The sequence below is a fragment of the Oncorhynchus mykiss genome, chromosome 5 (genome assembly GCF_057628025.1).
Source record: "Oncorhynchus mykiss isolate SJ-2025 chromosome 5, ASM5762802v1, whole genome shotgun sequence".
NCBI lineage: Eukaryota > Metazoa > Chordata > Actinopteri > Salmoniformes > Salmonidae > Oncorhynchus > Oncorhynchus mykiss.
The window spans coordinates 31,192,185-31,208,048 of NC_143026.1; the positions used below are offsets into that span (position 1 = coordinate 31,192,185).

At 45.3% G+C, this 15,864-nt stretch overlaps 1 protein-coding gene across 3 annotated transcripts in view; it reads left to right on the forward strand.

The window, feature by feature from the left end:
* The window catches only part of LOC110522910 (pappalysin-1), a 112,246-nt gene that overhangs the window by 51,242 nt on the left and 45,140 nt on the right, over window positions 1-15,864 (forward strand). For all 3 annotated transcript variants that reach the window (XM_090234495.1, XM_090234496.1, XM_090234497.1), the window contains one exon: window positions 1,411-1,607. In XM_090234495.1, coding sequence (XP_090090621.1) covers window positions 1,411-1,607 — 197 coding nt within the window. The remainder of the gene's footprint in view (window positions 1-1,410; window positions 1,608-15,864) is intronic.

Sequence of the window (15,864 nt, forward strand, 5' to 3'; positions counted from 1 at the left end):
TCAGCCCCAGCCCCAGCTCCAGCCCCAGCTCCAGCCCCAGCTCAGCTCCAGCCCCAGCTCCAGCCCCAACTCCGGGTGGGATGTCTGGGAAAGCCATACTGGTGTATCCTCCTGCCTGGTCTCGCTCTCTCAACTCTCTCTCTCGCCCCCTCCTCTCTCTCTAAATAAAACAGAAACGATCCTAATCTGTCAAGTTCATCAGATAGTGTTACGCTCCTGGAGGCCCTACTCTTTCCCAGCCTTCCCCTGCAGGAGAGGGCACCCCTTGAGTGTTACTTTATTTATGCAGACATCCCATTTCTGTCAACTGAAACGAAAACAATGATGGGAGACAAGCAAGGGAAAGCTGGAACTGCTGAGAGGGCAGAGAGGGCAGACATGTTTACACTCTGTGAGAGGGGAGGGGGAGGAGGTGAGAAGAGAAGGAGGGGAGAGAGATGGATTTTAAAATACTCTGTTGATACATTGTACTCTTAGAGAGAAACTGATGTTATGGTGTGCAGCAATGGAGTTGCATCTTGTGGGATGTGTTTGCCACTCACTGTTGGTCAGTATCTGAGAGAACTGTCTCTGTGTTACCCAAGATGCCTTGTGTGCTTGAGGAAAAAGATCCCTTCGATAATGGACTCGTCCACTTACCAGTCCTCAAAGCACACACTCTAACAAATATATATACATATTCCATTTAGCAGACGCTTTTATTCAAAGCGACTTCAAGTCATGCATGCATACATTTACGTATGGGTGGCCCAGGGAATCGAACCCACAACCCTGGCAGTGTAAGCACCATGCTCCACTAACTAAGCAACAGAGGACTACACGGTCAAACATTAAACGTGTGATAAATGTACCTGTTTCTCAACTTTGTAAAGTGGGGTTCTTCCTTGTGACACAGCTGGCCTATCAAAAGAGTTTTAAAACCATAAACAGATCAAAAGTTCTGAAAAAATGTATAGTGTAAAATACCGACCATGCTAAAAGGGCTTATTTAAACAAATAAAAGCGTTTTATCCTAAACAGATAGCATCTCTAGCTTCCTCTATCCCCATGTTGAATGCTCTCTACCAAATAGTTTTAGGACCTCATGAATAAAGCAGGAATAATCGTTGAGGTGTGGTACAGTAGTGAGTGTGGCCTAAACATCCAACACATGACAAGACAATAAACCAAGACAATATCAACTATTAGCAAATGCAGTTGATAGCTAAAGTGCAATGGATAAGCTATGATATATATATTGCGTAATCTGGGCCCAGTACAACAAGTTCATTGACATCAACACTAACAGTTTTGAAACCGTTTTCAAGTTCATTCACATACACACATTAACCTCCACACAATCCAAACGGTTTAAGAGCGAACATTAAGATTGAATCTCTTCACTCTTCTCTCTTCTCTCCCGCCCTCCAGAGGAGCCCAGTATGTGTTACTTCTACGACGGTGACGGAGTGTGTGAGGACTTTGAGCGGGAGACCAGCGTGAGGGACTGTGGCCTGTATACCCCCAGTGGCTTCTTGGACCAGTGGGCCACAGCCGTGCACGTGTCCCATCAGGAGAGTCTCTACTGCCCTGGCGAGGTGGCCGCCGGCTATCCTGCTGTCACTAAGGTACTTCCTTCAAATAATTACAAAAAAATGTTTACCCCTTTTTCATTGTATCCAATTGGTAGTTACAGTCTTGTCCTATCCCGTACGGACTTGGGAGAGGCATGCATCCTCTGAAACACAACCCAGCCAAGCCACACTGCTCACCTAACCCGGAAGCTTGCCGCACCAATGTGTTGGAGGAAACACTGTGAACCAGGACACAAAGTCAGCGTGCACTGCACCCGACCTGCCAAAGGAGTCACTAGTGTGAGATGGGACAAACGCTCCCCTAACCCAGACAACGCTGGGCCAATTGTGTACCGCCCCATGGGTTTCCCAGTTGCGGCCGGCTGCAACAGAGCCTGGACTTGAACCCAAGATCTCTAGTGGCACAGCTAGCACTGCAATGCAGTGCCTTAAACTACTGCGCCACTTCGGAGGCCCAGGTACTTCCTTAATGTACATCCTTAATCTACGCCACATCACATTATAGGTAGTGTTCAATAGGGCACTCAACAGAAAACATTTGAAACACTTTGCAGCAAAATTTGGTGTTTGTTATTGGTCCAGGTAATCCTCCATTTTCAGCACCAAGTGGTTTTAACAATGACATGGTTTTCCATAAGTGGTTATGACAGACAGATAATGGTAGCCAATGTAATGTGTACATGCCACCTCACATTACCTTGTTGAATATTTTTGGTATTATTTAGCTACTTATGAATGTCTGTATCTGTTACTGTGAGCTGAGGCTATGTTCAGGGGCTTGTAAGGTCACGAAGACAACGGATGTCTACACTTCACCTTGACAGGCCCCCATGATGTCAGCATTTTGTTTGGGAAGTTTATTGCGCTTTCTCATCTCAGAAGTCTCCAGCTTTTCTTTTTTGGGGGGAGGAAACTGAGCCCGAAAAGCTCTTGAAAACGTTATCTGATTCATTTTTGGCCCCGGGGTGTTGTAAAGAGAGAGCTGTCTGTTGTCTGAGGTGAAGTTTCTAGCTTTCATTAATGTAATGCTTATGGAGGACAGGAGAAGATATCATTGATTCCACTCAGAGACTCTGGGGCCATTGATCTGTTGCTGTCTTGGGACACAGGGAATCACTGAGTGCCAAAAACACACTACACAGAGAACAACTGCATTAGGTTCTGTCCTATTGAACCTCTCTCTGCTCTACAGGCCGTTACCACAATGTTATTAGATTGGATATAATGATTAACAAAGTGTTATTTAATTGGAGGCAGGCTTATTAAGGAGCCCACAAAAGGGCAACGTAACTCATGTTCTAGAGCGGAAAAGCTTGATCAGGTTCCACCTACTTATACATATTAATGAATTGGGGGTGGGAAGGAACGTTGTGGTGATTTCTCCCTTCAAATAGGGCACTGACAAGCTTTCAGTGTAGCTAGCTAGCATGCTAACCTTATCTCGCTAGCTAGCTATCTTGCTAACCTTATCTAGCTAGCTAATGTTATCTGTTGTTGCTGTCTTATTTACTTTTTACTACAACATATTCAAAAGATTAGCCAGCTTGCTAGGGATATGGCTGGCTATGGCTGGAGCTGGGTTTGTCATAAGCATTTAAGGGAAACCATTTCCAACAGAAACTAGTATCTTTGACTTCACCAATATAGTTGTGGCATTTTCCATAGATTGTTACTGTGAATCAGCTAAAGAAATAGTATTAAGATGAATCTCCGGTAATATGGATAACTGTTGAAAGGTTGACATGCGCTTTTCTATATTGTATTGGACACGGAACGTGCAACCTTTGGCAGGTAGGCTGCTGGCAGGCTTTGGCTGCAGTACAGAAAAGCCTAATCAGCCCGTGCTCATAGTTCTCATAGGGGAAGAAATGATAGTCTACAATGACTTTGCTCACGATGCACACCACAAATGACAACACCCTGAGCACATCAGACACAAAACACCAATACAAATGTGACAACAGCACAACAAAATAGATAACCAAGGTCCTTGAATTTTCTTTTGCAGCTTCCTTTTCATTATAGGACAGACAATTGTGGTTTCTAGCTGCACCAATCAAAGCAGTGGAGTGTGTAGTGAAACAGTAGTGAATGGTAAAAACCATTCATCTTGGGGCAACGGGGGGAGAGGGGTTCCAAAATGAAATCATATCACGCAATTTTACAATTTCTAAAATGATCATATATATTTTTTAATACAGACTAGCAAAAAAATTATAGCAAATTGACAAATGATGCAATGGATTATGATAACTTTCTGGTACAAAAGTGGAGGCGCAAAAACATACGTTTGAATTTGCTCCATGGCTCAGGAGGCCAAGTGGACGCACGGCTGTTTGGCTCAGCTCAGTCGCAAAGCAGTTTGCAGCTGTTTCTGATTAATAAACAATGTCATAAAATCCAGCCCTGAAGCGAAATTTAGTCTGGAAATAATTTTCACAGTATATCATAAGAAAACACGACATTGACACAATTTCCATGAATGTCCCACTTCGGATTTCCCAATTCAAGTCCAAATATATCATACTTTGATTAAAACAATTACTCATTAGCTAGGTTTCTTCCCAATTGGCGGCAGATTTTCATGCAAATATTCTAAAATCTGCATAAGCAAAATATGTACATTTTCCCTCCAGAAATGTATTTACATAAAATGGATTTGTTGCGGATAAAAGTCTGTGCATGATGACGTAGTGCACATGAAAATTACTTTTGCAGTTAAATTCCCATGTACTGAATAAAAAATACAAGTTTAATGGGGTTCCATCGCATTTTCAACTCACTGATGGTTTTGTCACACACATGTTTGCGTTATATACATAGCAAATGTGCCAAAAGCTCAAAAGCTCATCACCTTGCACTTTCATCACCTTGTTAAGTTCATCATCATTTATTTCATCTATAGCCTAAGAAACTGTATGCTTTCCTGAGTCACAATGAGGAGAACCATGCAACATATCATATTACTTCGATATGATGGCTATTATATCAAGATTTTTGCATAAGTGTTTCCACTGATATTTCTCACATAATGAAGTTTACCGACACAATATGATCCCACCTTCTCTAGAATATTTTGTTTTGTTGACATTTTGAGGGAAACCTGGTTATTGACTTAAATCATTGTGCAGCATCGTGAGTAACTCAGAAAAAAAAGGCCGCTGTTGTGGTACTTTAATGTGTTATATGGTTGGACATAGTGAAAAAAAAATGGACTGGTATGTAATGGACATTTTTGTATTATTTGTATAATATTATACTGTAAGTATGTATGTGACAATTTCTGCCCGATTGACCGAGATCTTACTATAAAGCCAAAACAGCATTTCAAATAGACAGGAATCATCTTACAGACTTCAAAAAGAGTGGCATACATCCCACTGAAACGTTTGGGACTAGAAGCACTTCAGTGTGGTCCTTTCTAGCTCAGTTGGTAGAGCATGGTCCTTGTAAGGCCAGGGTAGTGGGATCAATTCCTGGGACCACTCATATGTAAAATGTATGCACGCATGACTGAGTCGCTTTTGGATAAAAGTGTCTGCATATATTCATGTTTTCAGAACCGTTTTTGCACAAAGTATGTAATTGAGTCTACGCAGTGTTTTCAATACAGAGAAAGGTGGCCTCTCAATACAAGTGTTGAGCTCCTTTTGTGACGTCAATGTTCATACTATCTACACGAGCTCACAGCTCGATGCGTGTGAGAGAGGAGACAAAGTGTGTTCCCACCAATGTAGTTGCATAAGAAGCTATTTTCCCTGAAGACCCAGCAGAACAGCACACGTGCTCCAGAAATGATTTCTACTGTGAAGAACACAGTGCCCTGGGTCAGCTTGAGATGGTATCACTGCCAAACTGCAAGGCCACCTACCGTAGGCTACACACACACCATCACATGCACACACACTCACACTGTACGCATACACACGCATACACCATACAACAACATCTGACGCTATCCAGGAACATCAGCAGCTACAGTAGCAGCATGTGTTCACCCTGAGTTAAGGACCTTGTGGTTTCAGTGTCTTAAAACACTTGGATGAAAAACACTGGGTTTAGTTGGGTTCATCTGACATGCCTTTACTGTTGATCGTTACAGTAATGGCTACTTTTCAGCACATGCTTCCTCAACCTGTCAGACTTCCTTCAGACTCCCCGTGCCCAGCTCCTGACGCACCTTTAGGGTGATCCTTCATCCAGACGTGGCACGCTCACACTCTATTTGATCCTGGCCTGTGCGCTCAGAGATAATATCTCCCCCAGTCAAGATGACAATAAAGCTGTCTCACAAAATTACAGTACCCAGCTACCTCTTTGTATGGACTGCACGCCCCACACACAATATCCCCCGCCTTCCATTCTCTCTCCCCCAAAGGTGGGCACAGGAGATGACATGTTCTGATTTCCTGTCTACTGTAACCAGAGCACCTAGGGTTTATTGGTACCATAAGCAACTTCCACAGACTCAAGTTTGCTCGTTACAGTTTTCCCTCCATGCAAGGCTGATTGGGGCACTATCCAGTTCTGCTTCCTGCTGAAGGTTGCTACTGCACTGTACCGAAGCAATGTTGTTCGCCCTTAACTATACACATAGGTGTTTTTGGCAATGTTACGTGCTGTAACTAGATAGTTACACACGGGTGTAACATCTACTTTTCCAGCGATGTTGCTGATACATAGACTTTATTGTTTTCTTTCATGACTTTTCCATGTTTACTGTTTAGTGCAGATTTCACTTGGACATAACAGGTTTACCAGAAACCTACAGTTTCCCACTGTACCATATACATTCTATTTACACTTTGAGGCTGAACTTCACATGGCATGGCTCAGAGCTGTGAGGTCATGGAAACGAGTTTGGGGCATGGAACCATGGGCGCTTCTGATCTGGATCTTCAGTGGTACAGTGCCTTGCGAAAGTATTCGGCCACTTGAACTTTGCGACCTTTTGCCACATTTCAGGCTTCAAACATAAAGATATAAAACTGTCTTTTTTTGTGAAGAATCAACAACAAGTGGGACACAATCATGAAGTGGAACGACATTTATTGGATATTTCAAACTTTTTTGACAAATCAAAAACTGAAAAATTGGGCGTGCAAAATTATTCAGCCCCCTTAAGTTAATACTTTGTAGCGCCACCTTTTGCTGCGATTACAGCTGTAAGTCGCTTGGGGTATGTCTCTATGAGTTTTGCACATCGAGAGACTGACATTTTTTCCCATTCCTCCTTGCAAAACAGCTCGAGCTCAGTGAGGTTGGATGGAGAGCATTTGTGAACAGCAGTTTTCAGTTCTTTCCACAGATTCTCGATTGGATTCAGGTCTGGACTTTGACTTGGCCATTCTAACACCTGGATATGTTTATTTTTAACCATTCCATTGTAGATTTTGCTTTATGTTTTGGATCATTGTCTTGTTGGAAGACAAATCTCCGTCCCAGTCTCAGGTCTTTTGCAGACTCCATCAGGTTTTCTTCCAGAATGGTCCTGTATTTGGCTCCATCCATCTTCCCATCAATTTTAACCATCTTCCCTGTCCCTGCTGAAGAAAAGCAGGCCCAAACCATGATGCTGCCACCACCATGTTTGACAGTGGGGATGGTGTGTTCAGCTGTGTTGCTTTTACGCCAAACATAACGTTTTGCATTGTTGCCAAAAAGTTCAATTTTGGTTTCATCTGACCAGAGCACCTTCTTCCACATGTTTGGTGTGTCTCCCAGGTGGCTTGTGGCAAACTTTAAACAACACTTTTTATGGATATCTTTAAGAAATGGCTTTCTTCTTGCCACTCTTCCATAAAGGCCAGATTTGTGCAATATACGACTGATTGTTGTCCTATGGACAGAGTCTCCCACCTCAGCTGTAGATCTCTGCAGTTCATCCAGAGTGATCATGGGCCTCTTGGCTGCATCTCTGATCAGTCTTCTCCTTGTATGAGCTGGAAGTTTAGAGGGACGGCCAGGTCTTGGTAGATTTGCAGTGGTCTGATACTCCTTCCATTTCAATATTATCGCTTGTGCAGTGCTCCTTGGGATGTTTAAAGCTTGGGAAATCTTTTTGTATCCAAATCCGGCTTTAAACTTCTTCACAACAGTATCTCAGACCTGCCTGGTGTGTTCCTTGTTCTTCATGATGCTCTCTGCGCTTTTAACGGACCTCTGAGACTATCACAGTGCTGGTGCATTTATACGGAGACTTGATTACACACAGGTGGATTGTATTTATCATCATTAGTCATTTAGGTCAACATTGGATCATTCAGAGATCCTCACTGAACTTCTGGAGAGAGTTTGCCTCACTGAAAATAAAGGGGCTGAATAATTTTGCACGCCCAATTTTTCAGTTTTTGATTTGTTAAAAAAGTTTGAAATATCCAATAAATGTCGTTCCACTTCATGATTGTGTCCCACTTGTTGTTGATTCTTCACAAAAAAATACAGTTTTATATCTTTATGTTTGAAGCCTGAAATGTGGCAAAAGGTTGCAAAGTTCAAGGGGGCCGAATACTTTTGCAAGGCACTGTAAACAAGGGCAAGGGCCGCCCACCAGCCAGCAGCCCCAGCGCATCGTGGGTAACTATGTTTGATGTCAGGTAGTGTGGGTAATGGTGGAAAGCTCCTGGCTCCAAACAATCTTGTTATTTTCTACCACGCTTGTTGTGTCCCCCACCGTGGTCGGGGCAGTGTCGGGCCAGGTGGGGTTTCAACATTGCAAAGGGACAGGGAGGCAGGGTGTGCGGGGACCAGAGGGAGAGAGCTAGTGATAGGAATCTGTCAGGATGCACGAAAGGAACAACAGACGAATGGAGGACGAAGGCACTTGGGATGATTTTTACTGGTTATTCATGGAATCTGACTGGGGTTGCGGAGGGTGTATCTACAGGCAGGCCAGACGCACACAGGGCAAAATATGTCTGCACCTGGTTAGATACAGTAAATTAACTTCTTATAGGAAGTTCAGGGCAAACTTTTGCCAAGCAAGTCGATGGTGGATCATTCTCATCCACACATCTGCAACACTGAGCTAAATTCTGGCAGCTTCCTTCTTCTCTCCGTTTGGGTGAGCAACAACCTTCCAGCACCAGGCCATACATAAGTACAGAAGAAACACATCATTCCCCTGAAGACACATGCACTGTCTGACAGTCTGGCCGTCAGGGCCAGAACCAGGCTGAGAAATGATATAACGCTGCATGCAAAGACTTGTACTTAGGAAACAAAATATACACACTGCCACTGTGTGTAACAGCTGAGAGCTGAGTAGCCTGCAGTCTTTCTTCTTTCAAGAAGAAATCAGCGATTCAGAGTGACACGCATCTATCAGAGGGTCACTGAGCGTGGCTACCGGGCTCGCCTGTTGACTTTTATAGCCCCTCGCCCTGTCAGAGGGCAGGGCCCACGCTCTGTTTGATTTTCTTTCCTAGTTTTTTTTCTTCTCGCCGTCAGTTTTATCATGTCGGTTGCACAGTGTACCGGTTGTGCAGGAGGGTAACTTACTCCATCCAGAATGAATGTGGAGGTGGCGCTCCATTGAGATGTCTTGCACTCTGAGAATGTGTAAAGGGCACACGGGATGGAGGGACAGACAGACGAAGACAGAAGTCAATAGAGAGAATGTGAGAGAGAATAGGAAAAAGAATGAGGCACAGAAATAGGATGTGAGACAGAGACAGACAGAGAGAAATAGAGTAGGAAAGAGAGGGAGAGAGACGGACATAGAGAAAGAGAGAGTAGGAAAGATACAGGGAGAAAGAGAGAGTAGGAAAGGGAGAGAGAGAGACAGACAGACAGAGAGAAAGAGAGAGAGAGATGGACAGAGCAAAAGAGAGAGTAGGAAAGGGAGAGAGAGAGATGGACAGAGAGAGAGAGTAGGAAACATACAGAGAGAAAGACAGTAGGAAAGAGAGAGAGAGATGGACAGAGCAAAAGAGAGAGTATGAAAGACAGACAGACAGACAGACAGACAGACAGACAGACAGACAGACAGACAGACAGACAGACAGACAGACAGACAGACAGACAGACAGACAGACAGTAGGAAAGAGTAGGAAAGAGTAGGAAAGAGAGAGAGACGGATAGAGAGAAAGAGAGAGTAGGAAACGGAGAGAGAGACGGACAGACAGAGAGAAAGAGAGAGTAGGAAAGAGAGAGAGACGAACAGAGAAAGAGAGAGTAGGAAAGGGAGAGAGAGACGGACAGACAGAGAGAAAGAGAGAGTAGGAAAGAGAGAGACGAACAGAGAGAAAGAGAGAGTAGGAAAGGGAGAGAGAGACGGACAGACAGAGAAAGAGAGAGTAGGAAAGAGAGAGAGACGAACAGAGAGAAAGAGAGAGTAGGAAAGGGAGAGAGAGACGGACAGACAGAGTAGGAAAGGGAGAGAGAGACGGACAGACAGAGAAAGAGAGAGTAGGAAAAAGAGAGAGAGAGACGTACAGAGCGAAAGAGAGAGTAGGAAAAAGAGAGAGAGAGACGTACAGAGAGAAAGAGAGAGTAGGAAAGGGAGAGAGCAGCGCGGACAGACAGAGAGAAAGAGAGAGTAGGAAAGGGAGAGAGCAAGGCGGACAGAGAGGAGAGGAAGAAGGCAGACAGTGTTTCTTTGTACTGTGTGCTGTGCTTTCGTCACCAGCTCAATTCCCTTCACTAAAGACCTCAGACAGTTAGTTAATGGATTATGTCTGCTGTCAATTTGATCCTAGCGAATAATGTCTACACCCAGTAACACAGGGAGGAGCAACGCTTCAGATGTGCATTTTATGGAAAATGCCATGGCTTAGAATTAACATTTCAGAACAAATAATGGACACTAATGCATAAATTGGCAAAACCCCAGTTTCACACCACAAGGACAGCCCTTATTTAATTATTTGAAACAGATTCAAAGTCATCACAACTCTGCTTTTTTATTTAATTAAAATACCATACAGACACAAGAGATGTAATTAATTTAAGCATGAAGACAATTTGAGGGTTGATAAGTGTTAATGATGATACCAATCTGCCTCCTTGCACATTTGAAATGTGTTTCTTGGCCAATTCATCTGTCGTGCTAGCTTCATATTTCCCATTGAGGAAGTGGTACGATGTTAGGGTTCGCCATGTATAGATGCATATAGAAGACCAGTGTTTGAGGGTCTGCTTTGGGAAGTTTACGTACATGAACATATGTTTTTGCTTCCCATGGAACACATGCACGCACGTTCACACACACACACCACACACATCACATACCGTCCGCACAGTCTGTCCAGCAGCAGCTACAGTAAGTCGGCCATGCTTCATGTAGGATTATAGTCGTGGTCCCCAGAGGATTCATTGTACCACTCCTGTCTTTGTGCAGCACAACACAATGTTCACACAGTAACACCATGGGATATTTATTTTAGCTGGGTTAATTGGTGAATTGGGCTTAGTGCTAGCAACCAGCAACACATATTACAGTAAACCATTTAATGGTGAGCCAGGTGATTTCTCAGGGGATGGATGCTGCCCAGCGATCTCTGACGCAACCCCGGTCCAGAGCCCTAGAGAGCCCCAGTGTTTTATCATGGATCCCAGGCAGACTACAGGATAGTAGCAGTCCACTGACGCCGCAAATAATCACCAGCATATGATGCTGAGCCCAGGCGTTTAGCACGTTAGACCATGTATGTGCACGGGCAGGGAGCTATGGATCGAGATTTCTTCTCGCTGGCAACTAAGACGGTGTGGTCCCTCAGGTAACTCATCGTTGACTAGAAGAGGAGGAGAGAAGAACATGAGAGAAGAGGAGGAGGAGGAGGGGAAAAAAGTGCCTGGCTAGTAAAAACAAGGAAACAATCACCGTGGTTTTGTTCCGAGTCCCAGAAGTGCAGTGTGCGCAGGCAGCAACACACACACCAAAGCCCATCCAGTAGCTAACAGCTCTGTGCTCTCGGTGAGGAACTACAAGGAAGGGCATGTTTCCCTCACACTATAAACCCACTCCAAACCACACTCCTCGTCAGGCTTGCGGCCAGTGACATAAGCATGTGGTAACATTAAAAAAGCCCTGAATGGCGTTCCGACGTTCTCCTGTTTCAATTATCATTAAGGGGACCATCTGGTAACCCCATCAGGTCGGGTTCTAGAGGTATCAGCAGCCCTCATTTACATTTCAAGCTGTTAACACGTAGGTTTTGGCCGCAGGGACGAGTGTTGGACGTGTTGAGTGAGGGACATTTATGTGCCAGTGGCAGCCTGACAAAGAAGGCCATGCCCAAGGAATCCATCGCCATTCTGAATCCATCTGCGATCGGCTGGTTGGCCTGGCTCTGGTGCACCCACCCACCCTGGTTCTGTGGTCGTAGCACCAGCCACTGCTTAGGTCTTGACAGATGAGATCAGGGGAGTAGGTAGACCACACTATTACTTTGCCCTCAGCTCACTCGCTGGGCTGCGGCTAGAACATGGCCTCCTCTCAGTAGGCCGTATAAGCCCCGTTATTAGCTTGGTAAGCCAATGGGACGGTGTGCCTGGCGGTAAGGGTGGGGTTGGGGAGCCGTGTCTCCTCGGTGACAGGACATTACCTCACACGTCAGGCGCTTACCAGCATTCCGCTAAATAATGGCGGTTTGAACCTCGCACAGGACTCGACCCGCAAATGTCTCACAGATGCTCGCTTCTTCCGCCCTGATGGAGCTCTTATTTATGCTAACTTTCACAAAACAAAGCGGGGATGAATGAAAAAAGAGAAGAAAAGAAGCCAAGCAGCTGTTTACTGGATGTGTTTCGATGAAATAAATAAACACATTTGGGAGCCGTGGCCAAATAAGAAACATCCGCTCCCCAAATGTGCCGCAATGTGTGTTGAATCCAGTGTACTTAGGGAGGGGCAGCCGGACATAGAGGAAACCAGCGGTAGTCAGCTAGGGCTAGGGCGCCGTGTTCCAAAGCTGTTCATGACCAATCCAGAGAGGCCAAACAGGGTCACCCCTCGCCCTGAATAGGCCTTTCATAAGCTACGCAGTACACAGGAGCAGAATGTGGACCATTCTGTTGAGAAGCAACATAGATGTTTATGGCTTGATTAGATGTCATTCATATTTATGAATGAAAATATTTGCAGAGAAGTGTATACAAGCATGGGCTAATTTCAACTCATGAACTGAGTCCCAGAGATGCTGCATGTACTCTCCTCTGCAGGATGGCCATGAGGTTAGAGAGAGAGGAACTGTGAGATCACACTGCAGCCAGTTAACATATTGTGAGTGGGCTGCTCTTGGGTGGCTGAGGTTACTGTTGGGTTTGGGGTTACGCTTGGGGCCTCTCCCTCTTTCTCTCTTCCAGCTCGCCTGACTGTGTGTTTATAGCTATAGACCTAGGGTTGGGGTTTTAGGGCCCTCTCTCTTCCATCTTGACTGTGTGTGTGTTTCCGCCTAAGGCTGAGGTTAGCGTTGGGTTCGGTGTTATGGTCTGGGGCCTCTCTCTTCTCTCAGCCTGGCTGTGTGTGACTGGTTGTAGAGGTTAGTGTTATGGTCTGGGGCCTCTCTCTTTTCTCAGCCTGGCTGTGTGTGACTGGTTGTAGAGGTTGGTGTTATGGTCTGGGGCCTCTCTTCTCTCAGCCTGGCTGTGTGTGACTGGTTGTAGAGGTTGGTGTTATGGTCTGGGGCCTCTCTCTTCTCTCAGCCTGGCTGTGTGTGACTGGTTGTAGAGGTTGGTGATATGGTCAGGGGCCTCTCTCTCCTCTCAGCCTGGCTGTGTGTGACTGGTTGTAGAGGTTGGTGTTATGGTCTGGGGCCTCTCTCTTCTCTCAGCCTGGCTGTGTGTGACTGGTTGTAGAGGTTGGTGTTATGTCTCTTCTCCCAGCCTGGCTGGGGCTAAGGCTTCCCTCTGCAGAGGTGATCTAACTTCTACCACTGGCATCCGATCTGAACCGCAGCGGGAAACGCCACAGTAGAGGCAAATTAAGCAATTAAGACCATCATTATGTCTCTGGCTCTGTGGTTTTTTACCCTCTCCCTCCTCCTTCTCTCTACGTCTTTCATTTGGTGGGGGATCATTGTGAGAAACGGTGCTAATAGTCTGTCCTATTTGCTACATTTGAGCGAAACCCTGCTCCATGCTCTCTGTCTCTCTGTCTCTCTGTCTCTCTGTCTCTCTGTCTCTCTGTCTCTCTGTGTCTCTGTGTCTCTCTGTCTCTCTGTCTCTCTCTGTCTCTCTCTGTCTCTCTCCGTCTCTCCGTCTCTCCGTCTCTCTGTCTCTCTTTCTCTCTCTGTCTCTCTCGGTCTCTCTCTGTCTCTCTCTGTCTCTGTCTGTCTCTCTGTCTCTCTCTGTCTCTCTGTCTCTCTCTGTCTCTCTCTCTCTCTGTCTCTCTGTCTCTCTGTCTCTCTGTCTCTCTCTGTCTCTCTATGTCTCTACGTCTCTCTCTGTCTCTCTGTATCTCTGTCTCTCTCTGTCTCTCTGTCTCTCCGTCTCTCTGTCTCTCTCTGTCTCTCTGTCTCTCTCTGTCTCTCTCTGTCTCTCTGTCTCTCTGTCTCTCTCTGTGTCTCTCTGTGTCTCTCTGTGTCTCTCTGTGTCTCTGTCTCTGTCTCTTTCTTTCTCTCTCACTTTCCCTCTCTCTACCACCCTGAATGATTGCCCTGGCCTCAAGAGTCTTCAAATGGAGCCTTCTCACGTAGCTTGCTAAAGCGTTTGGGTCAGGGCTGCCAACATGCATCTTGGGATCTGACTGGTCTAGGCTGATATGACTATAGGGCCAAAGGGGAAGTAGGGCTCTCTGCTTCAGCCAGACTGGGTGAACCCCTACATGGAGGAGACACACAGGAGAATGGCCTCAATGCCAAACCCCCCACCCTCTCTCTCGCTCTCTCTCTCAATTCAATTAAATTCAAGGGCTTTATTGGCATGGGAAACATATGTTAACATTGTCAAAGCAAGGGAAGTAGATAATAAACAAAAGTGAAATAAACAATAAAAATGAACAGTAAACATTACACTCATAGAATTTCCAAAAGAATAAAGACATTTCAAATGTCATATTATGTCTATATACAGTGTTGTAACGATGTGCAAATAGTGAAAGTACAAAAGGGAAAACAAATAAACATAAATATGGATTGTATTTACAATGGTGTTTGTTCTTCACCCTTTTCTTGTGGCAACAGGTCACAAATATTGCTGCTGTGAGGGCACACTGTAGTATTTCAACCAGTAGATATGGGAATTTATCAAAACTGGGTTTGTTTTCTAATTCTTTGTGGATCTGTGTAATCTGAGGGAAATATGTGTTTCTTATATTGTCATACATTAGAGGTTAGGAAGTGCAGCTCAGTTTCCACCTCATTTTGTGGGCAGTGAGCACATATCCTGTCTTCTCTTGAGAGCCATGTCTGCCTACGGTGGCCTTTCTCAATGGCAAAGCTATGCTCACTGAGTCTGTACGTAGTCAAAGCTTTCCTTAAGTTTGGGTCAGTCAGAGTGGTCAGGTATTCTGCCGCTGTGTACTCTCTGTTTAGAGCCAAATAGCATTCTAGTTTGCTTGTTTTTTGTTAATTCTTTCCAATGTGCCAAGTAATTATCTTTTTGTTTTCTCATGATTCAGGTGGGTCTAATTGTGTCTCTCTCTCTCACACCCACAATGAGACTGCTCTTCTAGCCGCCTGTCTGCTCTCGGCCCTCCTTCCCTCCTTTTACCTTAAGTGGTGATTTAAAAACAAAAGCGTGTATCTGCAGACCGGGTGCTCAATGTTGTCTGCTCGTAAGCAGACAGCTGGTCTGAATTAAGGAAAGATGGAGGGGTCGAGGGGGGGAAACACAACAGTACAGGTCTTAGCGCTCCTTCCCCGCTGTTGCTGCTGTGTTGTTCAGGGAAGCATAGGCTTTAGGTGTTTTGCTTGTAACTTCCAAACACCCAGTTTGAGCTGCGCAGAGGCTGAAGGGACGCAGGGGGTGGAATGGAGGGGGGTGCACTATTGGTGTTTGAGGATGAGAAACGGGTACCGTCCCTCCCTCCCTCCTCACCCTCCCCCCCCTTGATGTGACAGTAGAAGGGGTCTGCGGCCACATGGCCTTGTCTTTAGGCTGCTACAAGTGTGAGGAAACCGCAGAGGGCTGACAACACTACTCTCACCTCTTTTCTAGGGACTTTTTTATTTTCTCTCTCTCTCTCTCGCTCTTTCTCTCTCTCTCTCTCTCTCTCTCTCTCTCTTTCTCTCTCTCTCTTCTCTCTCTCTCTCTCTCTCTCTCTCTCTCTCTTTCTCTCTTTCTCTTCTCTCTCTCTCTCTCTCTCTCGTTCTCTCATCCTCTCTCTTGCAACACAGAGACCTAAAAT